Source organism: Microcebus murinus, chromosome 15, assembly GCF_040939455.1.
Source record: "Microcebus murinus isolate Inina chromosome 15, M.murinus_Inina_mat1.0, whole genome shotgun sequence".
Classification (NCBI taxonomy): Eukaryota; Metazoa; Chordata; class Mammalia; order Primates; family Cheirogaleidae; genus Microcebus; species Microcebus murinus.
The window spans coordinates 35245259-35262518 of NC_134118.1; the positions used below are offsets into that span (position 1 = coordinate 35245259).

The following is a 17260-nucleotide window of genomic DNA, read 5'->3' on the forward strand; positions in this document are numbered from 1 at the left end:
AAATGGCCACCTAAAAATCACATAGTTTTTGTAATCTTTTTAAACTTAGAAAAGCCTCTTGAGATCCATGTTTTAGGGCTTTACTTGAATCATAATGAACAAACAAATGTGGGAAGTCTTCATAGTAGGAAAAAATTACATCAACCACTCAAAAATAAGATGACTGTGCATAGCCATATTTCTTTGTTCATGCACATGGTAATCAGTTGTATTAATAATATACATGTGAAATAATCAAGGAATATATCCCCAAGAGTTTTTTTTCCATATTATATTCTGTATTGATTAAGAGTATATAGGTTAGGAAAAAAATCTATATGGTCATGCTTCCAGTTTCTTATTTCAGACAAAGACATATGATACTTAAATGTACGCAGATGTTGTCATTACAGTAATTTGGAGAACTAGCTATCCCACATTCTTATTGCAGAATCACAAGACCACATAACTATAGCACAGCCTCACCAAATTATCATTTCACCCATTACAGCAAACTGGGAAGTGGAAATTTCTGTAGTTTCTTATCTCCTAAGGATTATGCACTTTTCAATTATCTGAGACATACAAGAATTATACAATATTAAAAAAAGACATTTTCTTAGCAACTAACAAATGTGTATCACACAAATGGAAGGAATTAACTTCCAAAATAATATCATTACATACATATATTGATTCAACTATTGAAAAAAAATACCCCAAATTAACAGCTCTTTTTATTCTTATTTCAGGTGATCCCACTATCCAAAGGGACAGCCATCATTTCTCAGAATATTAGACATTTAGTTATACCAGAAAACTTGAAGCCTGCAAAAATAATGAGCTTGATAAAGTCGCCTGATCACCGTCAACAGCATTATAACCGAAAGTTACATTTTAGTATTGTTGCAGATGACAAGGATGGTCACTTTGAAATCGACAGCTTGACAGGAGACTTGTTTCTTTCTAAGGAACTTGATTATGAAACAACCTCTCATTATCTTTTCAGGGTGATTACTGCAGACCATAGCAAAAATCCGCCCCTGAATAGCACAGTCTTCCTTAGTATTGATGTGGAAGATCAGAATGACCACTCCCCATCTTTCCAGGACGAGTTGATTGTGATAAGCATAGAAGAGAATGTTCCCATAGGAACTCTGGTATACGTCTTCAATGCCAAAGACGGCGACGGCAGCTTTTTGAACAGTAGAATGCAATACTTTGTTGAATCCCACCACCCGGGAGGAATGAATCCATTTCTCATCCACCCCTCCTTTGGTACGTTAGTCACTGCATCCCCCCTTGACAGAGAAAGCGTCCCAGCCGTCATCCTGACCGTAACTGCGTCTGACCAGGCCGTGAATGTGACAGACCGGCGATTGAGATCGTTGATGGCAAAAGTAGTGATTTTGGATGTGAACGACCACAGCCCCACTTTCACGTCTTTCCCCATTGCCCGTGTCAAAGAGGATGTCATGGTGGGCTCCTTGGTGCACCATATAACGGCTCAAGATCCAGACGAAGGGAGGAATGGAAAAGTAACATACAGCATCCTCTCTGGGAATGAAAACATGGCCTTTACGCTAGACGAGTCATCAGGTACAGTGCCCTATACACCACCTTTTAAAATTTTTGATTTAATTTTATTGTTGGTAAGACAACTTAATATGATACCTACCCTCATAACAGAGTTGTAAGTGTAATACATTATCGTTCACTCTGGGCACAGTGTTGAACAGCAGATCTCTGGAGCTTATTCATCTTGCTTCATTGAAACTTTAGTTTCTCCCCATTTTCTCCTCTATCTCGCCCCTGAAAACCACCATTCCATTCTTCGATTCCATGAATCTATTTTAGATACCTCATATAAGTGGAATCATGTAGTATTTGTCTTTCTGTGATTTGCTTATTTTATTTAGCATAATGTTCTCAAGGCTAATCACAGAATATCTTTCGTTTTTAAGGCTGAATAATATTCCATTGTGTGTCTCTACCGCATTTTCTTTAAATCCATTCATCTTCTGATGGACATTTAGGTTGTTTCCACATCTTTGCTATAGTGAATGGTGCTGCAGTGAACATGGGAGTGCCACAGTCTCTTCAAGATCTTGATATCAATTCTTTTGGATAAATGCCCAGAGATGGAGTTGTTGGGTCATATGGTTGTCTTATTTTTAATTTTTTGAGGAACCTTCATACTATTTTCCATAGTGGCTGCAACATTTTGCATTCCCACCAACATTGTACAGGGTTTCAATTTCTCCACATCCTTGACAGCACTTGTTGTCTTCTGTTTTTTTTTTTAATAATAACCATTTTGACAATTGTAAGCAATATCTTGTGATTTTTATTTGCATTTATCTGATGATTAGTGACATTGAGCATTTTTTCATATATCTGTTGGCCATTTGTATATAATTTTTGGAAAAGTGTCTATTCAAGTTCTTTGTCCATTTTTAATTAGGTTATCTTGTTTTCCTTGTTTAGTTGCAGGAGTTCTTTATATATTCTGGATATTAACCCCTCATCAGCTGTATGGTTTGCAAATATTTCCCCCATTCTTTAATTGCCTTTTACTTTGCTGTGCAGAAGCTTCTTAATTTGGATATAGTCCCACTCACTTATATTTGTTTTTGTAGCCTGTGCTTTTGTCGTCAGATCCGTGAAATTATTGCCAAGACCAATGTCACAAAGCTTTTCCCCATGTTTTCTTCTAGGACTTTTATAGTTTTGAATCTTAACGTTTAAGCCTTTAATCCATTTTATATATGGTATAAGATAAGAGTCCAACGTCATTCTTTTGCATATGGATATCCAATTTTTCCAAACCATTTGTTGAAGACACTATCTTTTTCATTGTGTGTATTCCTGGCAATCTTGTCCAAGATCAGTTTACCGTATATTTGCAGATTTATTTCTAGGCACTCTACTTTATTCCATTGGTCTATATGTCTGTTCTTATACCATACTCTTTTGATTACTGTAGCTTTGTAATATGTTTTGAAGTCAGGAAATATGATGCCTCCAGCTTTGTTTTTCTTTCTCAAGATTATTTTGACTATTTGGGGTCTTTCAAGATTCCATATGAATTTCAGAATTGTTCTGTTTCTGAAAAAAATGCCATTGGAATTTTAGTAGGAATTGCATGGAAATTGTAGATAACTTGAGTAGTATGAATAATTTAACAACATTAGGTCTTTTCCTCTCTAAACATGGGATGTCTTTCCATTTGGTTGTGGCATCTTTAATTTTTTTCATCAAATATTTTGTGGTTTTCAGTATGTAAGATAGTCACCTCTTTAGTTAAGCTTACTTATAAGTACTTTATTTTTTTTGGTGTTATGTTATGTTATGTTATGTTATGTTATGTTATGTTATTTATTTTTGAGACAGAGTCTTGCTCTGTTGCCCAGGCTAGAGTGTCATGGCATCAGCCTGGCTCACAGCAACCTCAAACTTGTGGGCTCAAGCGATTCCTGCCTCAGTCTCCTGAGTATGAGTAGCTGAGACTACAGGCGTATGCCACCACACCTGGCAAATTTTTTCTATTTTTAGTTGCCCAGTTAATTTCTTTTTACTTTTAGTAGAGATGGGGCCTCACTCTTGCTGAGGCTGGTCTCTAACTTCTGACCTCAAGTGATCCTCCCACCTTGGCCTCCCAGAGTGCTATTATAGGCATGAGCCACCATTATTATAAATTTAGTTGTTTTCCTAATTTCTTTTTTAGATAGTTCCATGTTAGTGTATAGAAATGCAACTAATTTTTGTATGATGATTTTATATCTTGCTTCTTTACTGAATTTATTGGTTCTAAAAGTTTTTGGATGGAGTTTTAGGGTTTTCTATATGTAAGATCATGTCATCTGCAAAACAGGGATAATTTTACTTCTTCCTTTCTGATTTGGGTGTCTTTTATTTTATTTTTTTCTGTCATTTTCAATTAAAGCCTCTTATCACTTGATTACATTTATCCTTTTCATTTTTTCTTCTTAAAATGATAGCTCTCAAAGTGCACATGCTTTAAACAATTTTGACTTGTTATGTTGTTTATATATATATATATGATAGGCACAAAGGTTGTATTTAGAGAACCAACTTTACATGGACTATGTATTAATGTTAACTATTCTCTGTAGCTAGCTCACATTTTATGAGATGAATATACAATAGCAAACTTCTTTGTCCTTATTGTGGGTTCTTGCAGGGTAGGAAATGATACCAAGAGTGAATCAAGGTAGGAACATGACGAATTGGCAGCAGCTGTCAAAGACTCTGCTATGGAAAGTTATCTTTAAGACCATATGAACATGTGTTTGTAAATAGTTAGAAATAATATATATTTTTAATGATTGAATTCATTGGGACATTAAGATCCTTGCTTTTCACATCAATTGTAAGATTTATTTTTTGCAGAAGCATTTATTTGCAGTCAGGTACTCTACAGAAATGTCACTCACTCTCAGTGCATTTGTCTTGCTTTCCTTGTTGCCAGATAATTGACTATACGTTTTTATGTAGTTTAATGGAAGAGTATATGTTTAAAAAAGCTACAGTTTTGTGAATTTAGAAATGAACTTTCCTCTACTTGATTTTCAGGGTATATTGAAAAATTAATGAGCTATCATCTTGTCCTCTAAAAAATAAAGGCATTTATACATGAGCCTTAGGAAAAAAATCTCAGATATATACCCCTTGGCCCAACTGTTAGTAAGAGCATTATTTGGAATGGAACTGAATGTGGGGGATTTGGAAGTCATGATTATAGGCTATATTCTGTTGGAAAATTTCATCAAAATATTTATTAAATTCTGTACATATGGTTTCATTCTGAGGCATGCATGGACACCACCTTAATGCCCAGCTGACAGAGAGATAGTCCAGACACAGTCTGCTGATATCTGTTAGAGCTGAGGCTCTCCAAGGACCTGTTTCAATAATACTTAAAATATTTTCCAAGATGGCTAAAGAGGGTCTACTTCAGATTGTTAAAAAGGACGAATAAAATTAGAATTGTGTCTCAGTAATATGAGTATCATGAATCTTTGGAGGAATTACAGTGACTATTTCAGTTGAGACGTTTTTCAAAGGCATAAAATGATAATTGCCAAATGCATTCATATGAGAAGGGATCATTTTTCCTCTCACCAGGCTCATATTTCTTATAAGGAGGACATAGTGAGTTTTCCAGTGACTCATGGCTATGAGATATACAGTGATGAGTAATTATTTAAAAACTATGTTATAAAGTCTGATTCAGTAAACTTCTTTAATTATTTCAAGAAAAGTTCTTCTAGGATAAAAGAAGCAAACAGCAATCCTAAAGGGAAAAGGTGACAATTGGAATCATACAATGGCTATCTGTGTGCAGATCTTTATTGTGATTTACTTATATGAGTTATATGCTTAAACGGCAGTGGGATACAGACATGTTTTACTCATGAAGTTTATTGTATGGGTTATAACATCTTTGTTCTTTATTGTTCAAAAGACAACTGAGAGTGAGTACAAAGAAACTGTGACTCTTTAACAAAAATCAAATGTCTTAAAGAATGGAACCATACTTTACATTTTTGAGACTTGGTTACTTTTAAACATGAGGTGTTTTATGACGTGAAGATGTATGACATTTTTTTAATGCAGGTAGATGTTGGGTAGATAAATAATTTTGATGTTGTCCTCTCAGTGCATGATGGTATATGATAGATTAATTTTGAATTGTCATTCATCTTTCCGGTTTAAATTGGGATGACTCTTGTGACTAAAAGTGTTCACTTTTTATTCTAGATAATATATACATTTAAAGTTGGTTTAACATAATTTATTCTTTAACAATTAAAACGTCTGAATTGTTGTCAAGTAAGATTAGTTAGACGTAGGTGTAACAAGCATGACTTCTCTAAAGGGTGTTCATTATGTGTTGCTTTTTTTCGCTTTCAAAACAGGCTTGCTAACTACAACTTGTCCTTTGGATTATGAAATAAAAACTCAGCATGTTTTGACTCTTCTGGCGCTGGATGGTGGCGTACCAGCCCTTTCTTCATCCCAGACTCTGACGGTTACCGTGCTCGATGTCAATGACGAGGTGCCGGTGTTTAAGCAGCACCTGTACAAAGCTTCAGTTAAAGAAAACCGAAATCCAGGGGAGTTTGTCACAAGGGTTGAAGCTGTGGACAGAGATTCGGGTAATTTAAAAATACGGAAACTAGGTATTTTATGTTAAAAAGAAAAAACCCACTCAAAGATTATAACTGACATAATTTAAAATAGCTATGGGGCCAGACAAAATGAATGAGTGCTAGCCGTCTCAAACTTCTAATACTTCTTTCATTTGCATACACATACAACACATATGCATGTAAAGGTAATACATATCACATTATATATTAATATCATGGCATTTGCTGTATTGATCTTTATTATTATTATTAGAGTGATACACACCTAATTAATGTACAATTTATTGATTTAATCTTGATAGTAATAATATACAGAAGTATAGACAAAGCATCACCTTTCTTTCAGAGTGTAATAGTTAGATACATTGAGTACAAAAAGATAAATGGTTCTTTATTTCCTCTATAAGTAGCATACCAGAAGAGCTGTGGTGCCGGGATCAGACGGCCTGGGTGTGGACCATAGAACTACCCCCTACTTAACCTATGTAACCTTGAACAAGTTACTAATCCTCTCTGTTCCTTGGCTTATCTGTAAAATGGGAATAATAACCATGCCTAATTTGTAGTTCTGTCATGAGTATGGATGAGTTATCACATGTAAAGAGCTTAGACCAGTGTCTGGCACAATAAGTGGTCAATAAATGTTATCTTCCGTCATTACTGTTATCATCATTATTATTTATATCAACCACTGTGTACAGATGAATGACGTTGGGGTGAACAGTTACTGTGGCTAAGAATTTATAAATTTCTTAAACTCTCTTTTTAACATCACTATGGCGATTTTGGCATTAAGGTCCAGTAACTTTAATAATATTCTATTTTTATTTTAAACAAAATAATTATAAAAATTGCAGTGCCATGTTTCCTATTAATAGCATATGCTGCATTTTTCCATATGAATTAATAGGACTAGTTGAATAATCCAGACTTTTAAAATATGTATATAGCAAGTGGCATTATGTATCAATATAATGTTTTGTTCTATTTCTGCAAGAATTGTAATAGATGTTTTTTATGGAAATTATAGGATTAATAATACTATTTTAGTTAATTGTTAATCAAGGGGACAAAAGAGACATTTACTTGAGCTTCTAAACTGATTATAGACCATTTGAATGCCTTGTCATTTTGGAAAACATTATCTTTTAATGAGACGTACTTTATGTGAATTTGTATGTGATGCTACACTTTCTTTTCAAGGGCTAACCTAATTTTCTCTCTTTTGACCAGAGCGGGGCAGTACTATCAAAGAGTTTTTCTTTCTAAGCTCAAAGACATTGAGACTGAAGCATGCTAACAATTGTTTGTTCCAATTTGTGCTTAGAGAATTTACTTAGCACATTTCTGGCAGTATTCATTTTTAGAGTGTTAGAAACAATGAAAAGTATACATGAGCTTTGTGTTTCACAGTAATTCCAGTTCAGTTAAGTTCTGCTAGAGTGTTTTCTATTGTAAACAGAGCAATACGGGGCTCTAGGCAACACAAAAACCACTTCCCAAAATATACAAACACGTACTGAATCTATTGCTGATGTTTTATGATTTAGCAATCACTAAGGTACGTAAAATGTGTCTTCCTCTTGCTCTTACTTTATTTTACGAATTTTATTTTATTTCATTTTTTTTTTGTAATTGACACTATTGAGAGTATTTCTTTGGCTTTAATGTTTGAAAAGGGAGAAAAAAATTTCCCTTAAATTTCTGTGCATATCAGCTAAATATGATTACCATAAATATACTCTTCTGATTTCTACTGTCAAGTTGCCCAGTGTTAGTGTTATTTTCTTTCAGAACGAGTAGTCTGCAACCTGTCCATTGTAATTGAATTGGAAGTTTATTATTCTAGAGATTATAGTTTGCCAACTAAGATTTAGATGCAAAATTATAATTTTTTGGCTTTGCATTAATCGATGCTTGAATCCATATTAACCTCTTCATGAGCTTCATGTGTCCTTACATGGTTTGGAGACAATTTGATTTACTGGAAACTCAGTGTTTTTAATGAGGCCAGATCTGTTAAGCAAGTGGTTATGTAAATACATGTGAGTATTTGTGTGTATGCATGTGCTTTTGAATATATTTTTACTCAGTCTTGTTTTTTCTTTTTGCTTCTTGGGTTAAAACAATGAAATAGGATTATGCATGAGAATTAAATGACATAGTCAAGATTTTAACATCACATTGGAATTTATGAATGGTTTACTTAATAGTATGTATTTTTTAAAATTTTTTAATACTAGAGAGCTTAACATATGTTTTCTGGCATTCTACAATGCAGTTTTTAAAAATGTAAGTGTACAGTGTTTGGCATTCAAAACCCCCAGGGATTTGAGCACTGAATGTTTATGGTGTATGACTCACACTAGTTCTAACAGGAGTTTCTTCTTATATTAAAAGGAAAAAACAACTACCAGATTTTAACTAAGGTATTAAAACTGTTACAGCATTTGGTGCCACCAACAAGAGCTCTATTGTTAGTGAAAAAAGATCTACCCCTGCTGGGCCCCTCCCCCACTCCCAGGAGGAAAGGGTGCCCCACCCGGGAAGACCACGAACATTTGCTCCACAGTGTGGAACACAAAATAATTTAACGGTGCATTGCCATACAGAAATATAGGATTAGTTAAAGTGATGTTGTTCTCTATTCCATAAATATGGATTCTCTATCTGGGGTCATCTTGAATAAACTGTACATCTGATTTTCTGGAATCCCTCATGCTACGCTAGATGTACAATTTCCCCCTCCAGGTCTACACTTGGAGCCAAGGAGAAACACAGTATCTCATAAATCTAAGACACCGTTAATTGTAAGATGCATCTAATTTCAGAAATGTTAAAATGTGGGGGAAAAAAACGTGTCTTAGAATTAATGAAATATGGGAAATAGGGGTTCATTGCCTTAGTCTTTGGAATACTTCTACTAGGCTGATAGCTTTATCCTCCTGGGAAGTTATATGGCACCATTCTGTACACCCTTTAGGAGGACAGTTATTTGCGTATATACCGAAGAATAAAGAAATACAGATGCTAAAATATCCCAATGTATAGCATTTTGTAATAATAATTTCTCATTCTAGTAGACACACTAGTTGGTCATTCAGCTTTTTAAAAATCAATTTCTACATAGAATGATGTTTCCCCGCCATCTACTCAGGAAAAACACCCATCCACTCTCCCTGTGTGTGTTATTAGTAGTTATTCACTGACAGCTCCCTCATTCTTTCACCAATGGCATTTGCCCACAGTTTTAGATTCATCCGAGTCAATCTAGGAGAGTATAAGGAGTTCCATAGAATTCATGTCCAAGTAGGTCTTACTGACTTTGTGCCCAAATTCTAGCAACTTTGATTAGCCCAAAGTCCTAAGAGATGGATTTAAAGTTGGGTTAGAGCACCGGGTATTTCAAAATTTGAATTTCCCAATCTGAGGCCACTGGGAAATTTGCCTGAAAAAGTCACAATGGCAGGCTAATTGAAGCCACCACCTATTTAGGCTGTAGTGCTTCTGCTAATTCCTTAGTGCTAGTTTGCTTGCCTTTTGTAGATATCTGGTTGGCCTTCTTTATATAAATTTTCTCCATATAAATTCTTATTATAAATACATTTGAAGAAAGTTACAAAAATAGACAAAAAACAATAAGGACCAATCATAACCTCATTCATGCTAGAGACAATCACTGTTAAAACTTTGGTGTATATTTGTATAACATTTAATATACACCATTATAATGTTATAATTATTTACTTGTCTGCTTCCCTTGCAGGCTGTGAACTTCTCCTAGAGCCAGGATATTTTATGTACTTTCATCCCAGGTCATTAAGATAGTATAATATATGACTTATAAACTCAATAGATATTTTGGACCAAAAAGTCTGAGAAACTAAAGCTTGTGTGACATAAGACATAACCTGCCTCAAGCTGTCCTTACTCTTTGGAAATTCATACACTAGGATAGGGCTCTGCAAAACTATTTCCTATAAATTTAGATAGCAAATATTTTAGGCATTGCAGGCTACACAGTCTCTTTTGCTCAACTCTAACATCGTAGCAAGACAGCAGCCATACAAAACACATAAAAGAATGTGTTCCACTGAAACTTTACAAAAGCAGGGAGTGGGCCAGATACGACCACTGGGCTGTAGTTTGCCAATCCCTAGTCTAACGCATATGTGCAATTAAGATATCTAAGTTACTTGCTACCTTATGTTCATCAGATCCAATTATCTTGACATCCTTAAAGTAGTGGATCAATCAATGTTCTATTGAATGCCTAGATGATCCATATCTCTGTTTAGTAAATGATGGTTAACAGTGGAATAGTTTGCATAAAGATGTACTGTTGTTCCTGCTGGAAACAGAAAGCAAATGACTTCTGTTAGTCTTTACAAATTGGTAAGGACTGTTGGTTCTCAAAGGTGGTCCCCAGGAGTAGTGGTACCATCATCTATCCACAGCCTACAGAGGGCAACTCCCATAGAGTTTTTAAAAGATGCTGGCGGCCCTCTAACATCTTTTCCAGTGTCCTTAGGAAAGGAGGGTCCTCTGAACTCCTGGGAAGTGCAGTGAGGGGAGGGTGGTAAGCATGTCATACATGGTAAATCCATCCCAATATTCCTATTTCCTTGAACTTTGCATTTTTTACTCTTTTTTACTTTCTTATGCGAGAAAAAAATCTGCTGTCTCAACCTCAATGATTATAGGCCACTGTTGAATCCAACCAACCAAACTGTCAAGAGACACAACTCTATGAGCTAACACGTTAAATTCAGACTCTCCATTAAACATAGTCTATCACTAAATCCATCCTAAACCAATGTTCTGTTTTATCTTCCTGGGTCTCACATCCTTACAATTGATTTCCACACATATTTCCCAGGGTTATGCCAAAATTTTGCTATTCTTTTGAAATTATAAGTGACCTCTGACTGAGTCTGATTTATACTACCTACAATATGTTGGAATCTGAGTCTGGTTATGCAAGGTGAACAGACATCTCCCTGCCAGGTACCTGCTTTATCTGCCACTCAGTTTGGGTCTGATCTTCTGGAAGATTAACATTAAGGCTCCCATAGAAGTTTCAGGTTTTCTAACTACAACTTGAACTCAAGTTTAAAGCCTCAGCTTGTAATTTTCTTTTTACAGTTCCTACTACCAGGAAAAGCAATCTTCCATGACATGTTCCTTTCTACTATTATGGGATCAAAGTCAGCACTATTTGATTCTCTTGGGAATTTGAATCCTTTAATAGTCACTTCATCACAATCACACACTGTTGATAATTTAGTTAATCAGGATATCACCCCAAATGTTGAATGACTAGTATTCCATTTCCCATGATCAAGGAACTTAGCACTGCGTTCAAGGCCAAAGACATAACCAAACTGATGCCAGAGTCCCTATTACTTGAGACCCACTCCTGGTGCCCAACACTCTATCCGTCACCGTCAGTCAGGAAGACTAGATGCTAATATAGGTGTTGGATGGCTAAGTAAGCAAAAAGGGAATACTGAGGTAGTAAAAAATAGCTTGAGGAAGCAGCTACCATCCCTAATGCTGGGAAACAGGAGAAGAGGATTATCAAACCCAGGAAGCAAACAAGAGAAGGGGCCCTGCAGAGCCTGGTCCTGGGAGAGGCAAAAGAGACTGAATAGCAGTGCCGATAGGGACAGTGAAACATAAGGCAGTCCCCTTTCCTCTCCTTCTGACTTTCAGTCTCCTGCTAGCGTCCCTTTGTGGCAGACCCTGGCAGGGAGTTGGGGGCAATGAGAACTGGGCTTTGTGGGTCCCCAGCCTCCCATCACAGGGCAGGGTGTAGAAGAAGGGATTTAGATTTAGACACGATAGTTTAATATCATAACTAGCACCCATGTAAAAAGCAGCACAGGGAGTAGCAGAGGGAATGGCAACTGCAGGAGCCCCAGCAGCAAGAAACTTAGTGTGTTCAGAGGACAGCAGGGTGGCCCGTGGGCCAGGAATCTGCTGGGGGAGTGAGTCCATGGGGAGAGGTCTGGGAGATCAGCAGAGCCCACTGCACGTGGGACTTTGTGGACCGTGGTGAGGTATTTGGATTTTATTTTGAATGTATTCAAACACTCTTTCTTTCTTCTTATCTGTTAAGTCTTACTCACCTTTAGGGTGTCAGGTTATGCAGAAGGCAGTCATCATGGCTTACCGTGTGGCATTGTACGTGCCAGCTTGCTTATCTGTACCCAATGCTAGACAGTATACACCCTGAGGGTAGAGAATTTGTCTTTTTACTAGCAGTTGAGCTCTTAGCACCTGGCATGATACTTTGGCACCTAATATCACTCTCTATATATTTATTGAACAAGATCATCAGTGAACAGCTACGTAGGATAAGTCTTCCCTGATCCACCTCCTCGTTGATTTCATATATTCTATAACTTTCTCTCCCACTAAAGGGGAACTCTGAGAACCAAGATAATAATTCAATGATAACTTTCCAGTACCTGACACTCAGTATATGTGCATTGCATAAATGAACACACAAATGAATAATTAGTGAATGAATGAATGACACAACCAAACAAATGACTGGAGTTCAGTGCATATAACTGGGTGTTATCTGTCTATGGGTGCAAAGTGAGGCCATGAAAGTAGAGAGTGAGATGACAGTGAAGTGACAGCCAGCAGGCCAGTTATCAGTACATCCCACTCCAGGAAGCAGGAGAAAAAAATGTCACAGAAAAAACAAAAATAACAGTATTCTTTTTCTTTTATATATTTTTTTACTCCTCCCTCCCTCTCCTCTTTACTCCCTCCCTCTTTTCATTTGTTCCTTTCTTTCTTACTTTCTGTCTTTATTTAACAGAAAAGAATTGGTAAGAATTAGAAATGGCCAGTAGATTTTATAACCAGAAGGTCACTGTAGGAAGAGTTATCTGGGAGTGGCAGTGGTTTGAAGCTAGCTGCAGAAATTGGATAGCACTTTTTATAGAAATTTGGCTATAAAGAGAGGGATAAAAAGCTTAATTCTTATAGCTAGAAAAGAATATAATTTAAGGAAAAAAATTTAGGAGAAAGACTAGAACAGACAGGAAAATTCCAAGAGAGTGTATTTGAAAAGTTACCTTGGCCATTCAGACAGAAAGCAGGCGGTAGAGTTTTTTAATTTATTTTTTACTTTTCTTTTCTTTTTCTTTTTCTTTTTCTTTCTTTCTTTCTTTCTTTCTTTCTTTCTTTCTTTTTTTTTTTTTTTTTTTTTTTTTTTTGATGCAAAATAATACCCAGAGAGTAGAGTTGAATACAGACGCAGAGGGCAAGGGAGTTCTTCCCTGATGTCTCCTTCCTCTTTGGGAAAGAGAAAGGGAAGTAATGTGTGAGAGCAAGCTGGGAGGTGGTCAGGTAGGTGACCTGAATGGGAGAAGGGTGACCAATGAGATGTGGAAAGATGGCCAGATGACAGTGGCATTTCTGTGGCCTCAATCCATGCTGCTATGAAATTTTCTCCAGGCCCCGTCATCTGTTAGGTATTCAAGGGGAGCAGAGAGATGGTTGGCATGATCCTGGGCTGAGGCTCTGCTGGGTGTCTTTGGTAGAAAGCCACAGAACCTGGAAAATGTGCAGAGTTGCTGCAGTGGGAGCTCACGGACTGGACTGGACTGGAGAGGGAAAGAAATGAACTGAGGAGGGGAATCCTAGAGTAGGAGAGGGGACTGCAGGCTTCGAGGTCTAAGAGCAGATATGTGTAGGTGTGCATTCACACAGATGTGCACGTACATAGGGACACACACACCTTCAGGAGGATGTCCTCATGAGGGTATCACTAACTTCACATCCAGATTTCCAGTTTGTGTAGTGAAGACATGGAATGAGACTAAGCCATCCTTTTTAATTTTTGTTTTCTTAGTTCTCCAGTTTGATGGTGCTGTGTTTGTTCTGGAGGATTATAAGAGTGTGAGGAGGGGGAAGCAAGGTGCTAACTAAATTCTAAACGAGTCATAGTCAAATAATTTAAATTTAGTTTCTATTATCTAAGATGTACAGGGTAGGAAGTTTGAAAAATGCATGTGTACAAACTACAATGATAAGTAAAGATCTCATTTATCTTTAATAATATACTAGGAGGATTTAAGGTGAGTGGATTGTTATTTTAGTGATAAAAGCTATAGAGAATAATAGAATGATAAGATCTATAAGTTTCTACAAAGTCAGAGGAATACTGAGGACAGTGGTAAAGCACATTAGAGGATAATGGGAACAGTGGGAGAAAGAGAAAGTACAAAGATTTGAGCTTATGTTTAAACATTGGAAGACATTTTCTAGGCTTGACAAATGTTGAGAATTAAAAAGGTATAATATGTACTATTATGTAATATATAATGCAATATGTAATATGCAATAATATGTACAATGTATAATAAAATCACACAGCAAATGAGTGAGTTTATTAAAGGTTGAAAGGACCACATCATGTAAGCTCTGTGAAGGCACAGCCATGTCTGGGTCACCTCTCTGTCTTTGACATATGGCATTGTGCCTGACACCTGACATTGCTCACTTCCCCGGAGGTAAAGGAAAATTAATGTAAGAGGGTATTGTTTGTGTTTTTATGACGTAGGCAGAGATAGACAGGAAAAATAACTTTTAACAACCTAAAATTTTTAGAAATTCTGTCTTTGCTATAGAATAGACTATGTGATCATTATGTGACCACAATAGTTCTTTAATATTCACTGAAGGACTTCAGCATAAGAAAAAAAAAAATAGTTCTTTAATAATGATCAGTAACTTAATAATATGCCTAGTTGCCTAATGATAAAATTAAACATTTTTGTGACCTCTGATATCTCATATCAAATATATTGATTCTATGTTATTAGACTTTTTTCTCAAGGTCATTAAAATGCCTGCAGATTATATCTATTACATCTCAAATATATTTCTCCTCCAAGAGATATAGTAAGAGGACACGTTCATTCATTCTTATATAAAACTAGAATTATATTCTACTCTTTCCAGCACTCAGTCCTATATCATAGGCACTAGAATACAATGGAATTAAAATTTACTTTTTAAGACTGGGGAGATGGACATTTGTAATTGAAATTTTTTTAGGGCCAAAAGAATGGTATTTTATCTTTTATTAAAGCATAACACCATATAATTGGAGTACTCTATCTATACCTAGATTCTTGTCAGTTAAGAAAAGAACATAGGGAAATGATTGAAAGGAACTTGTGTAAAATGCAAATAAACTACAATGGTGTGGAATAAACTCATTAAAGTTAATGGTATGAATGATCTTCATAACCAATGATGGAAATGAGGTGATACTTTTCTCAGGGGAGAAATGAAACCCAAAAAATATGGGAAGAATTATTTTCAAAATGCGTAATAATGTGGTACCACATTTCTCACTTCAGATAGGAGAATGAATACAAAGTGAAAAGCAAAACAAAACAAAACACACACATAAGCAACTCTATGTGCTTGCCTCTATATAATGGAGCCCAAGCTTTTAAAGAGAGGGTCAATCTACAGAAATTGTCATTTGTCCTGCAAGCTTACAATTATGTCATTAAATCACAATCAGGGGTGTTAGAAGGAGTAATTAGGAATATGTTGTAGAGTTGCACACTCATAAGAAATTTTTTATGGGAAGGAAAAAATCCTAAGCATTCACTGTGGGGAAGTCTCATAAGACTTTTGAAAATCAAACATTTTGGCCCATGAGGCTTTTATTTAGCAAGAACAGCCCAGAGTGTTTTTCTTTTACCTTAATTTGAAGGCTGTTTAAGAGTTTTGCCTGTTTCATCCATGGCGAAACATGTTCAAAGGCAAAAGAATAGGAAAATGGATGAATAGATTCCAAAGGGGTAACTGATAAGTTTTTCTTTATATTTTCCTTAAGGAATCAATTCCAAGCTTCAGTTTGAAATCATGCCAGGTGCTTCATTTGAGTTATTCAAGATAAATTCCGACACTGGAGAGGTAGTGACGGCCACCATGCTTGATAGAGAAGTTCAAGAAATCTTCACCCTTAGAGGTAAGGGATCCTTTTTATTTATTTATTTATTTATTTATTTATTTATTTATTTATTTATTTTGAGACAGAGTCTCACTTTGTTGTCCAGGCTAGAGTGAGTGCCGTGGCGTCAGCCTCGCTCACAGCAACCTCAAACTCCTGGGCTCAAGCGATCCTTCTGCCTCAGCCTCCCGAATGGCTGGGACTACAGGCATGCGCCACCATGCCCGGCTTATTTTTTCTATATATATTAGTTGGCCAATTAATTTCTTTCTATTTATAGTAGAGACGGGGTCTCGCTCTTGCTCAGGCTGGTTTTGAACTCCTGACCTTGAGCAATCCGCCCGCCTCGGCCTCCCAGAGTGCTAGGATGGTAAGGGATCCTTTACGCTTAAAAAAAGTGGTGAAATTTTACATTTCAGTAAGGTGTCTTTAAATAGAATATTATTGACCCAGTGCTACATGATTAGTATAGTCTGATTCTGTCTGGTTAGAACAATGTATTTTAGGTATGAATTCCAGGGCACAATTCACACCGTCTTTGTGTTCCACGTCAGTACTTGTTCGAGATGGGGGCGCTCCTTCGCTCTCCAGCACCGCGACAGTTCTCTGCACTGTCGAAGATGAAAATGATCATGCACCAGAGTTTATTGTCCCCAGTCATGACCTTGAGATTCTGGAAAACCAAGAGCCACAGGTTGTCTATACTGTTTTGGCCTCAGATATGGATGCTGGCAATAACAAAGCCGTTAAATATTATATCATCGGTAAGTATTTTTTTAATTAAAATTTTCCCCAGGATTCCCACATATACTATCTGCCGATTATTATGCATTTGATAACTGTTGCCTTTTCCTACAAAATACGGACCCAGTAAGAGCTGACAGGTACCGTGTGCTTCCTGCCTACCTCCTTCCCAAAGCCCTCCTGAACCACTGCCCTCTAAATTTAAAAGAAATCTGCTATTGCTAACTCCTGTGGATTTCCCCCCATACTGACCTTAATGGATGTACAGAAAGAAAAGATAGCTTTTTTCTTTCTATTTTTGTTTCTGTCATATGAGCAGACTTTATGTTTTTTTTAATTTTTCTTTCTGTATACACATATGCTCTTA

At 36.4% G+C, this 17260-nt stretch overlaps 1 protein-coding gene across 1 annotated transcript in view; it reads left to right on the top strand.

Moving 5' to 3' along the window:
• LOC105881783 (protocadherin-23) overlaps positions 1-17260 on the top strand; it is a 108589-nt gene that overhangs the window by 48360 nt on the left and 42969 nt on the right. The window contains 4 exon segments of the mRNA XM_076010567.1: positions 732-1578; positions 5922-6161; positions 16033-16167; positions 16704-16913. Of these exon segments, the coding sequence (XP_075866682.1) occupies positions 732-1578; positions 5922-6161; positions 16033-16167; positions 16704-16913 (1432 nt within the window).